Source organism: Mya arenaria, chromosome 5 (assembly GCF_026914265.1).
Source record: "Mya arenaria isolate MELC-2E11 chromosome 5, ASM2691426v1".
NCBI classification, from domain to species: domain Eukaryota; kingdom Metazoa; phylum Mollusca; class Bivalvia; order Myida; family Myidae; genus Mya; species Mya arenaria.
The window spans coordinates 79088802-79107662 of NC_069126.1; the positions used below are offsets into that span (position 1 = coordinate 79088802).

Consider the following 18861-nt stretch of genomic DNA (forward strand, 5'->3'; position numbering starts at 1 on the left):
ATAAAATAACAGCGTGACATAAAAATTTCACGAATTCTGGTAGGGTTTGGATACGGCGTTCTCTTCAGCTAACATGTCCAAAAAGGTAATAAATAACCTCTTCGCTGAAGTTATTTAGCTAAAATTAACACAATTTAACTGATATAAAATGAAAATTCAAAGCGTAATTCACACGATTTAAAACAAACATTAATGAATAAAATTAGGCCGAAAAGGATCAGGCCAAAATGATATCTCGGCCGAATTGACCCGACACCAAAAATGTTATCGGTGATAATGCAAGGTACCAGTCTAAATAATTTACGCATGCCGGAGACGACCGAGTAACTACGATCTAGAAAGTTGATTTAACCGTCATACTTCGGCTATGTCCGTGTTTATTCGGAATTTTTATATTCAAACTTTATCAGAATGTACCCCTTGATGAAATATTGACCGCCTGTAAAAGTTGGTGACTAGGTCCAATCTGGAACACACTAGAGGCATTATGTTTGGTCTAATATTCATGAAACTTAATCAGAATATTTCATGAACATCAATAGATATATATTAATATTCAATAAAACCCATTCAGCCGCGTCTTTGATGCCTAACATAAACATTGGTCTTGTATTTGCTGTAGTATCTTCCCATTTTAAACACCTGGCTAAACTCTATAAACATTTTAACTTGAATTTTTATCTTCTATCTATTATTTAGGCAGGGCCTGAATGTTTGATAAGATACTGTATCGCCAATTGAATATGTCTCTAATTACGTAAAGCCTTGTAAATTATGTGTAGTTAATCTGTTGTAAATTATTTTCGTATTTTCAAATAAGCCAATTTCTTAACTGATCTCATTATGAGTTAGTTTAAATGCTACAGTATTGTTATGTAATTCACAACCGATAGGTATATTGGTAAAGTTGGTGTAAATAAATGTTTGCAACCAGTTGACATGGTATCTACGATAACAAAAGCAGCATTTAAGACCATTCGAGTAAGTTAAATTATTGTAAATTGTAGTGGTTACATACCTTTATCTTCTTTGTATGCATTGGTTTATAATGGGTGTTAGTTTTAACCTAAGGTCCATGCATTGTTTGTTTCTTGATAATCGCCATGAACTATGGTGCTTGACGAACGGCATTCATTTATTCTGACATGATCATAATAGTCAAATACATACACTAGGTACATGTGGAAGGTTTCTAGATATCATTTAACTAAGAACAAATTATTCAATGGTTCAGACGATATTTATTGTATATTTAATGCAAATTTAAGCCCAAAATGCCTTTATTTGATAATGTTTGCCATGGTCACGAACTATTATATATTTTTTTCATTTCCTCAAAACAAATCAGAATTGTTTTAAAAATATCAGATTCTGTTTGTTTGCACACACTTAAACAGAATATCTCAAGGGGCTAGAAACTTGATTTTTTGAGGACCGTCACATGACCGGTAACACTTGGACCGTCACATGATCGGTAACACTTGGACCGTCACATGACCGGTAACACTTGGACCGTCACATGACCGGTAACACTTGGACCGTCACATGACCGGTAACACTTGGACCGTCACATGACCGGTAACACTTGGACCGTCACATGACCGGTAACACTTGGACCGTCACATGACCGGTAACACGTGGACCGTCACATGACCGGTAACACTTGGACCGTCACATGACCGGTAACACTTGGACCGTCACATGACCGGTAACACTTGGACCGTCACATGACCGGTAACACTTGTTTGGTTAGTAGGAAAAGTGTTATAGTTTACAAGTTAATACCAAAAATGCTTCTTATACTTCCTTTATAAATGACGTTTAAAGCAGAGCTTGATATGTCAATGTACCAGGCTATAGCATACGACTACGTAAAGTTGAGAACACGTGTCACGAAACATTTCGAAATTCCCAATTTATTTAATAATTTCAAGGGTGGAGGAGAACAGCGTCTATCTACCTTTGTCCCGTTAAAGACTCAGTATGACCTTGAAATGTACCAACATGTGGGACCTTGAAATGTACCAACATGTGGGACCTAGAAATGTAAAAACATGTGGGACCTTGAAATGTACCATTATGTGGGACCTTGAAATGTACCAACATGTGGGACCTTGAAATGTAAAAACATGTGGGACCTTGAAATGTACCAACATGTGGGACCTTGAAATGTTAAAACATGTGGGACCTTGAAATGTACCATTATGTGGGACCTTGAAATGTACCAACATGTGGGACCTTGAAATGTACCAACATGTGGGACCTTGAAATGTACCAACATGTGGGACCTTGAAATGTACCAACCTGTGGGACCTTGAAATGTACCAACATGTGGGACCTTGAAATGTACCAACATGTGGGAAGCACGTGCTCTGCAAGCTCGACCAATGCCATGAACATGTGTTACACATTATTTTGGGTTCATTTGATCGGTAAAGAAGTCCTGGAGCGGACTCAAAATTGTTATTTACCACGTTTATGAAGACTTGCATCGATTTCTGCCCGAAACATAATCATTAAGCATCACGTTGATAGGGCGAAAATTTGTCCATGCTATTTCGAAAATATTCATAAGCGCGCACGAAATTGAGATGAACGTGAAAAAGTGGTATATTTTCAGGGAATCATATACGCGCTTGGAAGCACAACTTTTACAATGGGACATAAATGCATAAATAGCTTTGCGAATCGACTTTGTTCTAGTTCTGTCCCGATTTACAATCACCGTAGATATCTGTACGTTATCAAAAATAGATCAGGAAGAAGAATTCGTAACGGGGGACCATTACTAAATACTTTATATTAACTGTCTTGTCCATTCACACCAAACGAAATGATTTGGTGTGTCGTCAATGTAAATAAACTCATACCAATCCGTATTAAATAATTTTGTTATAAAAAGTATATTTGTTTTTTTTTTCAAAACAATATCATTTGTATTCAGATTCAATCGTTTGGGTCAATCCCAAGTTTAAAATTTTAGTTTAATTTTGTTTACGTTTAAATATTAGCGCTTTAGAATAGATTTATTTCCCGAATAAAAGTGCTAGCCTATTGTTAACAGATCATTTACTTGATATAATATATTAACGTAATTCCCTTCTTGAGTTAGGATGCTAAGCAGTTAATATCCTGTTTCCTATTGTTTGTCAAATTCAAATACAAGGATGCATCTTAAATACACAAAATCAAATGACACCATATACACTATTTACATTGATATATTTCATAATTGTAATAAATTGGATGAGTTTCAGTAACTGTTATTAATTCATAGATATATATTCTTTTATTCTTTCATATTGAATTGAATTAAAATAGGTAAACAAAATGAAATATATTTACAAGATACAACGAACAAAAGTGAACAAAAGTAAAATACAAGTGAAAGAACAAACAAAGAACAAACAAAGAACAAACAACCAATCCATACTCTATTCATGTATAGAATATAATAACAATGTGGTGCAGTGTATCTGAGGTTGTTGAAGACAGAAATATACATAGGCGTGGTTGGTACAGTGATTGTGTCAATCTCTACCTACTGCAAGAAGATTGTAAGAAGAATGTTTCGATGACGTGTCCGGTGCGCTTTGCTTTAAAGATGGAAACATATATATATGTACACTACGTATTAAGAGACATGGTCATCATAACAAAACCAATAAAAAAAACCTTTAGGACCCAAAATCATAATTTGGAAAAATAGGGCGTTTGATTGTTATAACTATGATGATGATGTTTTATGCATGCATTGATTCAATACAATGAGTTCTAGAAGTGCAATGGTTGGGCTTACGGCACTGGATGCATACAAGTTTCTTTTGAAGGGCACTGAAAAGTCACCATATTGCCCTCACAGTATTCCTATAATCAGTTGTTAGGTGTATTTAATAGAATATATTTTGGTGGAACAAAACCTATAACGTTGGTTGGTTGGATTTAAATACGTAATAATAAAGATAAAACCATATTCCACTAATAGTTATTAGATAAGTTACCAGTTTATTTAACGATTTTCAAACTGGTATATGCAATATTCATTATTCTGATGTCGTCTCCACATAACTGACTAATTAAAGGACAAAGCATTGTACTAATATAATGGCCTTACTCAAAATAACTTCTTTAATACGAAAGAAACGACCGTTTTTGTTTGATTATGGTTTCTTAATACGAGAGATATGATTTGTTCAAACAAGTAAACGATTCTCTCCTAAATAAATAACAGCTTAAGGACAAGTTCAAGTTCAAGTTATAACAAGTTTAATTGTTTGATATGGGTTATAGACTAACTACAGTAGCATAGAGTGGATATTTAAGTGTTCATATAATATCATAAATGGATTGTTTTACATGTGTGTCGGCATATAATAAACTATCAAGGAAGTGTTAAAATTACGACCACATACTAAGCTGTAACATGCTTTTCAGGCAAAATAACTTAATTTCACTGTCAGGTTCGTTTCAATGAACATTTTGACTGATAATAATATGTCAATGCAAAAAAACAACCTTGTTATAACTAGATAGTGTGTGTCCTCAATCAATATGTAACACTATTTATTGAACTCAAAATGCTTTACAAAATCAACATTTTAAGAAAACAAATGTAGTTTTTTGTAGTACTTGTAGGACAGCCAACGCCTTGTTTTCCGCTTAAAGCTGCACTCTCACTGATTGAACGTTTTGACACATTTTTTTTTATTTTTGTCTTGGAGTGAGCAGTTTTTGGCGTTAATATCAGAAAACCAGTGATAAAAGACTGATAACAAAAGATCAGATCGCAGATTTTCATATTTCTTCTCCAGAATTGATGTTTTATGCATTTTTCTTAAACCGTTAGTAACGGTTAAAGCCATAAAACATTAAATTTGGAATGGAAATATGAACATCTGCGATCTGATCTTTTGCCAACGGTCTTTCATCACTGTCGTGAAATTGAGCTTATTACATCCCAGGTCAAATACATGTTGTTGTCGAAGAGATTGGTTCCCTGAAAGAAAGGAAAATTGTCGACAAGTCTAATTACTAGGAGGGAAGTTAAAATGAGTTAATTTCTTCCGGATTCAGATGAGTGTTTTTATCGAGAATTGTATTGTTCCTAGAAAATGATATACAATAAAAATGACGAGTATTTGTTGCAATAAAATTGCTCGTGACGTGGGCACAAACATACACCAATCGCCATTAAGGGCGTAAAGTGGAAACCATCTAATATTATCCAAGATTTCGAAAGTAGTGTGTCCCAAAATAATAATAATACCGACGAAATATCTGCTTTAAATTCAGATGGCACGTACTATGGGTACGAATATGCAACATTTTCTTTACGGCGGCCACTTTGGTTGACGGACCACAGCGAATATTGTTGTCGAGCGGTTTTCATACCGAGACGAGAATTTATAATAAACAAATCTGTCTTGCATACGTTTGGTTCCATCAACAATCTCCTTCCAGAGGCATTATTGGTCGATGAGTGGAAGTGAACTAATTTCATTTCAGGTTAAACGAGTGTGTTTTATCAAATAAATGTGTTAGACGGTAATATAACCGGTGGAAATCTGTATCGAATTTGGCTCTTACTATAAAAAAAATAACATGACATAATCTTTATGCCATCTTTTAAAATCTTAGTCCTGGTTCCATAGGCGAGATAATCACCGTCGAGATCACTTATTGTCTTCTTATACAATTATACATAAGGAAACTTTATTACGTATCGACAGATCATTACTTCCTGTGTATATTCATATAAGGACGAAAAATCTGGTAATTTCAACAGTGTCCATATCTTATCAATTAAACATCTACACAGAATTATGGAAATAACATGCTTCATTTATATGTTCATTTTTACAAGAGCTATAGGTAAGAATTGATTTTTGTATTAAAACAAGGTTGAATGATAGTTGGTTATCCATGATAATAATTTTACAATTGTTAATGTACTTTATTGTCTGATGAGTACCTGTAGTGTCTTAATTATTTCTTGATTATTACTAAACCATTGATAACTGTAATATTTTGAAACACCAAAAATGAAAGTTTCAATGAAAAAATGATCGTAAAGTGCATCTTAACATTGCTAATTGAATACTAATAGTTTTAATTGGCAGTTATTTTAATTTTATTTACCACCTGTACTTGACTAATTGGGGATACATGCTATAAATACTAAGACAACTAGACGATAAAACTTAAAAAATATAAGTGTTATTTCGCGCTAAAAGACAAGTGTTTCGGATATACTTAGTCATTTATCTGAAAGTTAGCAGATACTCTGTCCTGTTTGTAATAGTTATACCTATGAAACATATTTATAATGTTTCTGTGAGTTAAATGGTATTTTAGTCCAATCTTTTATTCAACATTATGTTATATACCAATGGCTGCCCACCTGCCAAGGCATAGGGGGTTGGGGTGGGGATTTTGTCACATTCTGTGACAGCTGCTGTTCGTATTATATATTTTTGCATACTTTGTTTGTCGACGATCTTAGCTTCACAATTTTTCATACATACCAAAAAAGTACTTCGAACCAAAAGTCTGAACTTAATTGATATGATCTAGGTCTTGAGCACCACAAGATTTTATAATGGTATACTATAATCTGTCAACATTTTCTACCTCAAATTCCTCATCACAGCTTTCCAAACTAATATTTTAATTAAATCATTACTAAATATTGTTTGAATCTAAGACTTTGAGAAGAACAGAGACTTTCTTAAGACCACCTGCTTCACACAAAACTAGGAAGGTGTGAGCACAATGGTGAATTCACGTTTTTTGTAACGAAAGCAATTGGCAACCATTTAAGACAATGCGCTTATAAATGAGGTATATATTGATTTCCATACTTTCGCGTCGGATGATATGCATTATAACGATACATTTGAAAATAAATTTTGAATAAAGATTTGATAAATACAATGGGCTTTAAGTAAAATATTCATTTTCTTTGTTTTTCGGCCAAATATTCCATTTGTAATTTTTCCGGAAAAGCAGATAAGATATAGGCGGTCAAATAGGTTCTCGACGGAACTAATTACGTACGCCAAATTTAAAATGGAAATACTCTGTTTAGAAGAAAGTAACAATGCTGTGCCGAAGAAATATTGAAAAACTAGAAGCAGAATTGATGAAGCTGCGGAAATTTACAACAATTATGTTTCGGGCTTAATGAATGAACGTCGCGAGTCAACGGCTAACAAAAACAATACTATATATGATCTAGTTACATGTGTAACAATGCGAAACCTGTCGAAAAACATCCACCAAATGGCGTTCTAGGCTTGTACCAGGGTGTTGTACCTCTGGTAAGTTGATATTACATGAGTTACAGATGATAAAAAACGAAGATTTTTTGTATAAAAATCTTGTTACACTCTGTTACATTTGATGCATTTAACAACAGCACAAACCTAAAAAATCAGAATTCAAAGCATGCTACAGGGTGTTACAACCTTGTATATTTTATCACCGTAATTAGTAATTTAGTAATATGTGTTACAGTAGTAAGAGAACAATAGTCGCGATTTTTTTGCTATACTTGTTACGTGTAACAACTGCGAAAACCTTAACGAATTCGAATAAATGGCATTGAACAGGGTGTTAAAGGGACTGTACACCAGATTGGCACCAAAAGAAGTTTTTTTCTGTAACGAATCTCAGGACAATTATCTAATAAAATGTGTTACGCTTTGATATCATAATTGTAACAAAACGTAGAAAAAATAATTGTGTTAGAGACCGGGTTTGAACCTGTGTCGCCAAAATACTATGACTAGCCAATCACGCATAAGGAATATATTCTACCTGGTAGATATAATAAGTAATATTATTTAATGGAAAAATACGAAGTAACTGCTAAACTTAAATAAATTTTAAACTATGTGGTACTTCAGTTAGTAAGTTTCAATGCATTGTACACATCGATGCCAAGTTTATGTCAATTTTCGATAATTTTCTTTTTTCCGCTATTTTATCATACGGAGTACAGCCCCTTCAAACCCTTGTTACACCAATGTTATGCTCATGTATCATGTGTTACAGCAGGCAGAGAAAATCATTGCGACTTGGTGCCTCTGTTTTATACCTTTACACTGTTGTACGATGTAACACTCGTTACCGCTCTACACCAAGTAACTGTATCAAAGGTAGCCCCTGATTTGATTTTTGTTGCACCAATCTCATGCCCTTTATATAGAAAGTACGAGATATGTTTCACTGTAGTTCATATGTTGTCAGTCCAAACACTCGCAAATCCTTATTAGGGAAATATAACTAGATAGTGTAGTCATAAATTGAAATGTACACCTTTCTTGTTTCGGATACTAGTATACGATGTGTGCCGTTGAAAAAAGACACAATACGTGAACTATTTAATGTCGAATTTCCGGTGCTCTTGTTTGATCAATGCGTTCTGATTTTTTTTAACCAAAACGAAACTGTCAGGGTTACTCGGACAGCCCCCTGATAAATCACGTCATCATTAAATGTATGCTCATTAGCAAACAAAATAAGTAAAAATGTGCTAGATTAATGTACAACTTTGAAAAGTACCACAATTTGCTTAAAAAATTAATGCATTTACGTGAATTATTTGTAACCCAACGGACTTGTTGTAACATATTTCCCCGAAGTATAATGCTGCGGATGCTGGTCATTGTCTACGTTTCAAGGACAATTCTCCTCACATCAGCAACTTACTTTGCTTTGCTTCGACTTTGCTGTAACTTGACGAAGACGAATAGTGTCATTGATTGCTAAATTAAACTTGATTACTTGATAAAGTAATATAAGCACAAGGCGTTGAAAACTATTTTTTTTTATAATGGAAAGCATTTTAAATATAGAATTATTTCCTCCTTGAATCGAAGGTTGTTTAATCGATTGGTTGATTTACATCACTTAAAATTGAAGTATTTGTTAAATTTACCTTTTTCTGTATATCGAGGACACGGATAGAAAAGTGTTCTGGATTTTCAACATCAGCACCACATAAACAAGGTTGCCTTTTTACGCAATCTGAGTATATGTCCATAAATTTGGAATGAATACACTATGCATCGACATAATATATCTCAAAAAGCCGAGTGTAGTGAACACCCCGCAGCAAAGCAAGCGCCACCACTTCAAACTTCAAAAGCAATATGTGTTCAACTATGTATGTCAGTTAACATGTCTTACGTATATTCCCCCCCATGTGGTCATACCACGTGGTTTGTGACGTCACCTTTTGGACGGGAGGTTGGTCAGTGTGCGGAGCTCGAACTCACAAAGTAAAACCAATAAAAGTATTGTTTATATAATCTACTTAGATACAAATGCGCTACCAGCTCAGCTATTGAATCAGTGTTTAACAAATGTGTCAATGAGTATACTATAAATCAATTACCATGTTCCTTTTTTACCACGTGCGGTACGAAACAAATCCGAAGAAAATTCAGTTTGAAATTGTGCTGGTCAAGTAGGTCGATTTATATTCTTCTCAAGATGTTTAAAAGGGCTGCACTCCGTATGATGAAATAGCAAAAAAAGAAGAAAATTGTCGAAAACTGACATAAGCTTGGTATCGATGTGTACAATGCATTGAAACTTACTAACTGAAGTACCATATAGTTGACAATTAATTTATTTTTGCAGTTTTTTTCGTATTTTTCTATTAAAAAAGATTACTAGGTATGCCTACCTATTATAATTAATTCCTTATGCGTGATTGGCTAGTCGATGTTATCACGTGATATTACCAAGGCATGAAGCTTAAATATTCCAACCGTTTAGGGTAAGCTTTCGTAGCACAGTGGATACAACACTGGACTGCAATTTTGGCGACACCGGTTCGAACTCGGTTTCCAACCCAATAGTTTTTTACATTTTGGTGTTTTCTTTTAACAATTATGATATCAAAGAGTAAAACATTTTATTAAATGATTGTCCTGAGATTCGGTACAGAAAAAAAACTTTTTTTGGTGACAATCTGGTGTTTAGTCCTTTTAATACTTTACGGGGATATTGCATGTAATTTTACGATAACATTTGAAAAAAAGAACAGCAACACAACATCAAAAGAAGCAAAATAAAATGAACATCACTGTTGATATGAAACATGCAGTTGACAGTATATATCGCAGATTCATAGTTTAATGTGGTTAGTTTGGCGACCCAAATGTTTAACCGTTTCGGCTGAAGTTTTTCACAAATCGACTTGTGAAATTCGCAATCATATTCCTCGTTTGCTTTTGTTTTTGCACAAGCATTTAGCAACCTTTAAAAAAATGCGCTTATATGTGATATATATATATATATATATATATATTGCTTTCTTCATGTTCGGGATAGAAAGGTTCTTCGGATGATATGAATTTTGACGATGTATTTAAAAAAAACTGTTGAATTAAATGTTGTATATAAAATGGGTTAAATTCACATTTGCATTTTTTTCGTTTTTTGGCAGAAAATCTCATTAGCAATTTCTCCGAGATATACGTTAAACTACATATTTACAATTTGTGAAAGAAGCGCAGACGATTGAATTGGGCTTTTATGAGCTTGTATGATGAATCCATTAGTACAGCCACTATGTTGCTTATGGTCAATTATGGTAAATCCTGTAGTTCAGCCACTAAGCTACGTATGATCAATTATGGTAAATTCTGTAGTTCAACCAATAAGCTACGTGTGATCAATTATAATGAATCATGTAGTTAAGCCACTTGGATACGTATGATCAATTATGATTAATCAGGTAGTTAAGCCACTCGAATACGTATGATCAATTATGATGAATCATGTAGTTAAGCCACTAGAATACGTATGATCGATTATGATTAATCATTTAGTTACGCCACTAGGATACGTACGATCAATTATGATTAATCATGTAGTTAAGCCACTAGGATATGTATGATCAATTATGATGAATCCTGTAGTATGGCCACCAGGATATGTATAATCGATTATGATGAATCCTGAAGTTAAGCCACTAGGATACGTATGATCAATTTTGATGAATCCTGAAGTTCAGCCACTAGGCTATATATGATTCATTATGTTGAATACTGTAGTTAAGCCACTAGGTTTAAGATGAATCATGTAGTTTGGCCACCAGGAAACATATGATCAATTATGATGAATTATGTCGCTAAGCCACTAAAATAAGGATAATCAATTATGATGAATCATGTAGTTAAGCCACTAGGATACGTATGATCAATTATGATGAATCATGTAGTTAAGCCACTCAGATACGTATGATCAATTATGATGAATCTTGTAGTTCAGCCACTAGGATACGTATGATTTATTATGATGAATCATGTAGTTAAGCCACTAGGATACGTATGATCAATTAGGATGAATCTTGTAGTTAAGCCACTAGGATACGTATGATCAATTATAATGAATCCTGAAGTTAAGGCACTAGGATACGTATAATTAATTATGATGAATCCTGTTGTTAAGCCACTAGGATACGTATTATCAATTATGATGAATCATGTAGTTAAGCCACTCAGATACGTATGATCAATTATGATGAATCTTGTAGTTCAGCCACTAGGATACGTATGATTTATTATGATGAATCATGTAGTTAAGCCACTACGATACGTATGATCAATTATGATGAATCTTGTAGTTAAGCCACTAGGATACGTATGATCAATTATAATGAATCCTGAAGTTAAGGCACTAGGATACGTATAATTAATTATGATGAATCCTGTTGTTAAGCCACTAGGATACGTATTATCAATTATAATGAATCCTGAAGTTAAGGCACTAGGATACGTATAATTAATTATGATGAATCCTGTTGTTAAGCCACTAGGATACGTATTATCAATTATGATGAATCATGTAGTTAAGCCACTAGGATATGTATGATCAATAATGATGAATCATGTAGTTAAGCCACTAGGATACGTATAATCAATTATGATTAATCATGTAGTTAAGCCACTAGGATACGTATGATCAATTATGATGAATCCTGTAGTTAAGCCACTAGGATACGTATGATCAATTATGATGAATCATGTAGTTAAGCCACTAGGATACGTATGATCAATTATGATGAATCATGTAGTTAAGCCACCAGGATACGTATGATCAATTATGATGAATCCTGTAATTAAGCCACTAGGATACGTATGATCAATAAAGATTAATCATGTAGTTAAGCCACTAGGATACGTATGATTTATTATGATGAATCATGTAGTTAAGCCACTAGGATACGTATGATCAATTAGGATGAATCTTGTAGTTAAGCCACTAGGATACGTATGATCAATTATAATGAATCCTGAAGTTAAGGCACTAGGATACGTATAATTAATTATGATGAATCCTGTTGTTAAGCCACTAGGATACGTATTATCAATTATGATGAATCATGTAGTTAAGCCACTCAGATACGTATGATCAATTATGATGAATCTTGTAGTTCAGCCACTAGGATACGTATGATTTATTATGATGAATCATGTAGTTAAGCCACTACGATACGTATGATCAATTATGATGAATCTTGTAGTTAAGCCACTAGGATACGTATGATCAATTATAATGAATCCTGAAGTTAAGGCACTAGGATACGTATAATTAATTATGATGAATCCTGTAGTTAAGCCACTAGGATACGTATTATCAATTATAATGAATCCTGAAGTTAAGGCACTAGGATACGTATAATTAATTATGATGAATCCTGTTGTTAAGCCACTAGGATACGTATTATCAATTATGATGAATCATGTAGTTAAGCCACTAGGATATGTATGATCAATAATGATGAATCATGTAGTTAAGCCACTAGGATACGTATAATCAATTATGATTAATCATGTAGTTAAGCCACTAGGATACGTATGATCAATTATGATGAATCCTGTAGTTAAGCCACTAGGATACGTATGATCAATTATGATGAATCCTGTTGTTAAGCCACTAGGATACGTATGATCAATAATGATGAATCATGTAGTTAAGCCACCAGGATACGTATGATCAATTATGATGAATCCTGTAATTAAGCCACTAGGATACGTATGATCAATAAAGATTAATCATGTAGTTAAGCCACTAGGATACGTATTATCAATTATGATGAATCATGTAGTTAAGTCACTAGGATACGTATGATCAATTATGATGAATCATGGAGTTAAGCCACTCAGATACGTATGATCAATTATGATGAATCATGTAGTTAAGTCACTAGGATACGTATGTTCAATTATGATGAATCCTGAAGTTAAGCCACTAGGATACTTATGATCAATTATGATGAATCCTGTAGTTAAGCCACTAGGATAAGTATGATCAATGATGATGAATACTGTAGTTTAGCGATAGGATACGCATGATCAATGATGATGAATCATGTAGTTAAGCCACTAGGATACGTATGATCAATTATAATGAATCCGGAAGTTAAGCCACTAGGATACGTAAGATTTATTATGACAAATCCTGTAGTTAAGCCACTAGACTATGCATGATCAATTATGATGAATCCTGAAGTTTAGTTACCAGGATATGTATGATCAATTATGATGAATCCTGTATTATTGCCACCAGGATACGTATGATCGATTATGATGAATCCTGAAGCTAAGCCACTAGGATACGTATGATCAATTATGATGAATCCTGTAATTAAGCCACTAGGATACGTATGATCAATTATGATGAATCATGTAGTTAAGCCACTAGGATACATATGATGAATTATGATGAATCCTGAAGTTAAGCCACTAGGATATGTATGATCAATTATGATGAATCATGTAGTTAAGCCACTAGGATACGATTGATCAATTATGATGAATCCTGAAGTTAAGCCACTAGGATACGTATGATCAATTATGATGAATCCTGAAGTTAAGCCACTACGATACGTATGATCAATCATGATGAACCCTGGAGTTAAGCCACTCAGATACGTATGATCAATTATGATGAATCCTGAAGTTAAGCCACTAGGATACGTATGATCAATTATGATGAATCCTGTAATTAAGCCACTCAGATACGTATGATCAATTATGATGAATCCTGTAATTAAGCCACTCAGATACGTATGATCAATTATGATGAATCCTGTTGTTAAGCCACTAGGATACGTATGATCAATTATGATGAATCATGTAGTTAAGCCACTAGGATACGTATGATCAATTATGATGAATCCTGAAGTTAAGCCACTAGGATACGTATGATCAATTATGATGAATCCTGTAATTAAGCCACTCAGATACGTATGATCAATTATGATGAATCTTGTAGTTAAGCCACTCAGATACGTATGATCAATTATGATGAATTCTGAAGTTAAGCCACTAGGATACGTATGATCAATTATGATGAATCCTGAAGTTAAGCCACTACGATACGTATGATCAATCATGATGAACCCTGAAGTTAAGCCACTCAGATACGTATGATCAATTATGATGAATCATGTAGTTAAGCCACTAGGATACGTATGATCAATCATGATGAACCCTGAAGTTAAGTCACTAGGATACGTATGATCAATTATGATGAATCCTGTAATTAATCCACTAGGATACGTATGATCAATTATGATGAATCATGTAGTTAAGCCACTAGGATACATATGATGAATTATGATGAATCCTGAAGTTAAGCCACTAGGATATGTATGATCAATTAAGATGAATGCTGTAGTTAAACCAATAGGATACGTATGATCAATGATGATTAATCATGTAGTTAAGCCACTAGGATACGTATGATCAATTATAATGAATCCGTAAGTTAAGCCACTAGGATACGTAAGATTTATTATGACATTCCTGTAGTCAAGCCACTAGACTATGCATGATCAATTATGATGAATCCTGAAGTTTAGTTGCCAGGATATGTATGATCAATTAAGATGAATCTTGTAGTATGGCCACCAGGATACGTATGATCGATTATGATGAATCCTGATGTTAAGCCACTAGGATACGTATGATCAATTATGATGAATCCTGGAGTTAAGCCACTAGGCTATATATGATTCATTATGTTGAATACTGTAGTTAAGCCACTAGGATTATGATGAATCATGTAGTTTGGCCACCAGGAAATATATGATCAATTATGATCAATTATGTCGTTAAGCCACTAGAATATGGATTATCAGTTATGATGAATCATGTAGTTAAGCCACTAGGATACGTATGGTCAATTATGATGAATCCTGTAGTTAGGCCACTCAGATACGTATGATCAATTATGATGAATCATGTAGTTAAGCCACTAGGATACGTATGATCAATTATGATGAATCCTGTAGTTAAGCCACTAGGATACGTGTTATCAATTATGATGAATCATGTAGTTAAGCCACTCCGATACGTATGATCAATTATGACGAAACCTGTAGTTAAGCCACAAGACTATGCATGATCAATTATGATGAATGCTGAAGTTTAGTTACCAGGATATGTATGATCAATTAAGATGAATTGTGTAGTTAAGCCACCAGGATACGTATGATCAATTATGATGAATCCTGTAGTTAAGCCACCAGGATACGTATAATGAGGCATGTTCAGAAAACACGGTATTTCTTCCTTATGAGACGATAGTATATCACAGTAAATCTTTTAGCACTCACTAATCATTTAAACTTTTTTTGCGCGTTCAGCTATTAAATACACAGCTAACAATCGTGTTATCAGTAATTAATATTTTCCATAAAAGCAGTATTCAGTTAGTAGTGAAAGGTTTATCACTTAAATAAATGTTTGTTATACATGTGTATGTATTGATTTTGAATAAGATTGTCACTTCAAGGCAAAACGTTCAGGTATTTTATTAGTCCGATATATATCGTTCGCGAACACTGAGATAAAACATGTGTTGGAAGAATGAAACACAGTTTATTTAACTCCTCTCGATGTTATATTACGAAACGTTTTCTTAATGCTCCTTTTGTTCAATATATAAGGTTGACATTTTAATTTTATTGATTTAGTATACTGAATTGATGTGTGCAAAAGTTATTATCCCCAAACAATCTTATTTCCATTTTAACATGTTCCTTAGTTATTAAAAAAATGTCAAAATTGTCCACGCCTGTTCAAAGGTAGATCAGTTTTTAAATTTGTTCAACAATGTTTACCTGAAATAATCGAGGAAAACATTTACTTCCTATTACCGTTGGCACTAAAATACAAATGAAATAGGGATTTGTCGAAAATCAAATCCTGAAATAATTCAATAAATATTTGCTTTATACTTGGTATATTACTTGATACCTTAGGAAGAAAGGCTATTATATTGTCTAACCATGCCATTACGTAGAAAAATGATGACAAATGTGTTAACATTTTGATGTTGGAGATTCTGGTGTTTTATTGGTTCGTATCTGATAGAAATATGCTAAAACACTGATGAATCGCACCTAATATATATATATTATGTTTCATTAAAACTTAATTTACTTTCGCATTAAAGCAAGTTTTGGTTTACAGTACAGGTAAAATAACGACATTAGCACATCCTTTATTCCATGCGCATTTAGCGAGTTTCATCTTTATCCGATGTAATCCATGAGGGGTGTTAACAAGTATTGATATTGAAAATGGAAATTAATTCAATATTTCAGAGGGTCTACACGTATCTCTTTCACCTTCTACGACGTCCTACACGGTGACAGAAGGAGATAACATAGCGGCAATAATCTGTTCTGCCACGTGTTACCCGGCCTGTACGTACACCTGGTCCAGATCAGGATCAAGGGTCAGTTCTACAGCCACACTGTACCTCGGTCAGATTGAGAGAAGGGAGGCCGGATCATACATATGTACGGCACGGAACCCGGAATCAAGTGTTTCAAAAAATGGGCCAGTCGTGAACGTCAATGTCATATGTAAGTTGAATGTCGGTAGTGGATTTGTAGATATTAAGACGCCACACGTTACAGCTGCCCTCTTGTTTTCATTATTAATGAGAACTGATTAATATCGACATTACTATATAGCAAGAAATTATTTACAAGTAAAACTATTTTTTGAAGTATTTAAATTGATATGTCACTTAATGTTTCATTAGATTTTAATTCGTCGAAAAGAATGAAAACTCGCTTACTCGATTAAATGCGGTACTAACATAAACGTGTACATAAATTACATAGTGAATAATTTAATACTTTTACAAAAAATTGTCAGTTTGCAAATCGATAGAGATGTTCGACAAAAAGCAGAAACCGTTGACCTCTTTGTCTCCTCGTATGTTCACTTTGAACATTAAACAATTGTGTATATTTATTTTTCCAATTTTCTCAAAAAAATAACAATTGCTGGGTCGCTCCTTAAAATGAAAGTTGCAGCTGTGTGGATTTTAAGAGATAATGATTTTTGGAACGTTTACTTTTGCAAGCATGTGTTTGAGTGTATTATGTTTTTGGCGTAAGTTATTGGAAAAGTTTGATAATTATCACTGTAGGTCATATTATATAGCTTAATGTCGACACAAAAGGCGACGTTTAGGTATTGCAATTTGCGACGGTTGCGTCGAAGGGGGTGTCGGCGTCGAAAAGACATATATACAAGACATTTAAGTATTAAGGCCTAAAAAATTAATTGTTTGGTTAGGGTTACATCCTTTTCAAAAAGAGGTGGGGTAGGTAGGCTTTGTTTCTCTTTTTTTAATAGGCTATATATAAGAATGTTATTTTCATCATTGGAGAATGGTGTTAAAGTTATCTCCTGTATAAGCATTCAAGGTTTTAAACTACACATTGAAAAGCAATTAAAAAAAAAGAAAAAGAAGAACCAAATGTATTTTTTTTTTAGGCCTAAGAGATAATGAGAACTTGTGACAGTGGTTGTGTCATATTGACATTTTCAAGTTTGATCATTGTTTGTAAAGATTGAGTAACTCTTGACTTAAATGCCCAATATGATTATTTATTATTTAAATATCATGGAATTTGGAGACAGTGTTTGTGGTCGTTCTGTATCGGTCAATGTTGATCATGTGACAATCGCCTATCGGTCAATGTTGATCATGTGACAATCGCCTAAAACATTCCAGAAAAAATTAGCTTTTAGAGTTAAATAGGAATTGTTTATTACTTTTGCAGACACAAGTTTCCTTACTTATTATCCACTCATGACAAAACCTAGTGACATAATTTAGTCTGGGGATAAACAAATGATGTAAAACCGACTTTATTTTCCTCTTAATATTGAATTACTTCCGGCTTACTTATAGGAAACGCATACTGAGGTTAAGCCCTCAAAAATAATCGGATATCCCATCCTTAGAGACCTTTTCAAATATGATGCAGTAGGAGTATCTCATCAAAGACATCTAGAGAAAAAATATTTACCTCTAGGTATCACCGGTTCCGTCCCGTATCTCAAATGTATTGTGTTTCTCCCGCCCAGTCAAGGCACGTCCTTTCACAACATCTTGTGCCGTTTGAAGTTCCAAATGTACTTTCACAGTCACACATGAAACTTCATAGGAATGTTAATCAGTATGGGAAATTATGCAACTACCAATTAGGGACATTCCACTCTGTCTACCAAGAGCAATGGCCCTTTTGTAAGTAAGAAATGGTCTGAAATAGTTTGTGTTGAATCATTAAAGTCTCCGCTTGCTTAAGTTGCTCTTTCAAATAATATCATGTTATTGTTACTGCCTCTGATAATTATAATGATGACGATGACGTTGATGATGATGATGATGATGATGATGATGATGATGATGATGATGATGATGATGATGATGATGATTATTATGATTATTATCTTTGCTTCATACTCTGGCTGGAATCGTGTACAAATATGCGCAAATATTGACAAACATCATTCTTAAAATATTAGA

General features: G+C 33.7%; 2 protein-coding genes across 3 annotated transcripts in view; one reads left to right on the top strand and one right to left on the bottom strand.

The window, feature by feature from the left end:
- Nucleotides 1-4736: 4736 nt before the first annotated feature.
- Nucleotides 4737-18861, bottom strand: part of LOC128234640 (nephrin-like) — a 79432-nt gene continuing 65307 nt past the window's right edge. The window contains exon 10 of the mRNA XM_052949004.1: nucleotides 4737-4996. Within this exon, the coding sequence (XP_052804964.1) occupies nucleotides 4963-4996 (34 nt within the window). The 3' untranslated portion in view covers nucleotides 4737-4962. The remainder of the gene's footprint in view (nucleotides 4997-18861) is intronic.
- The window catches only part of LOC128234641 (carcinoembryonic antigen-related cell adhesion molecule 1-like), a 50270-nt gene continuing 37215 nt past the window's right edge, over nucleotides 5807-18861 (top strand). For both annotated transcript variants that reach the window (XM_052949005.1, XM_052949006.1), the window contains exons 1-2: nucleotides 5807-5871; nucleotides 16634-16897. In XM_052949005.1, coding sequence (XP_052804965.1) covers nucleotides 5823-5871; nucleotides 16634-16897 — 313 coding nt within the window. In that variant the 5' untranslated portion in view covers nucleotides 5807-5822. The remainder of the gene's footprint in view (nucleotides 5872-16633; nucleotides 16898-18861) is intronic.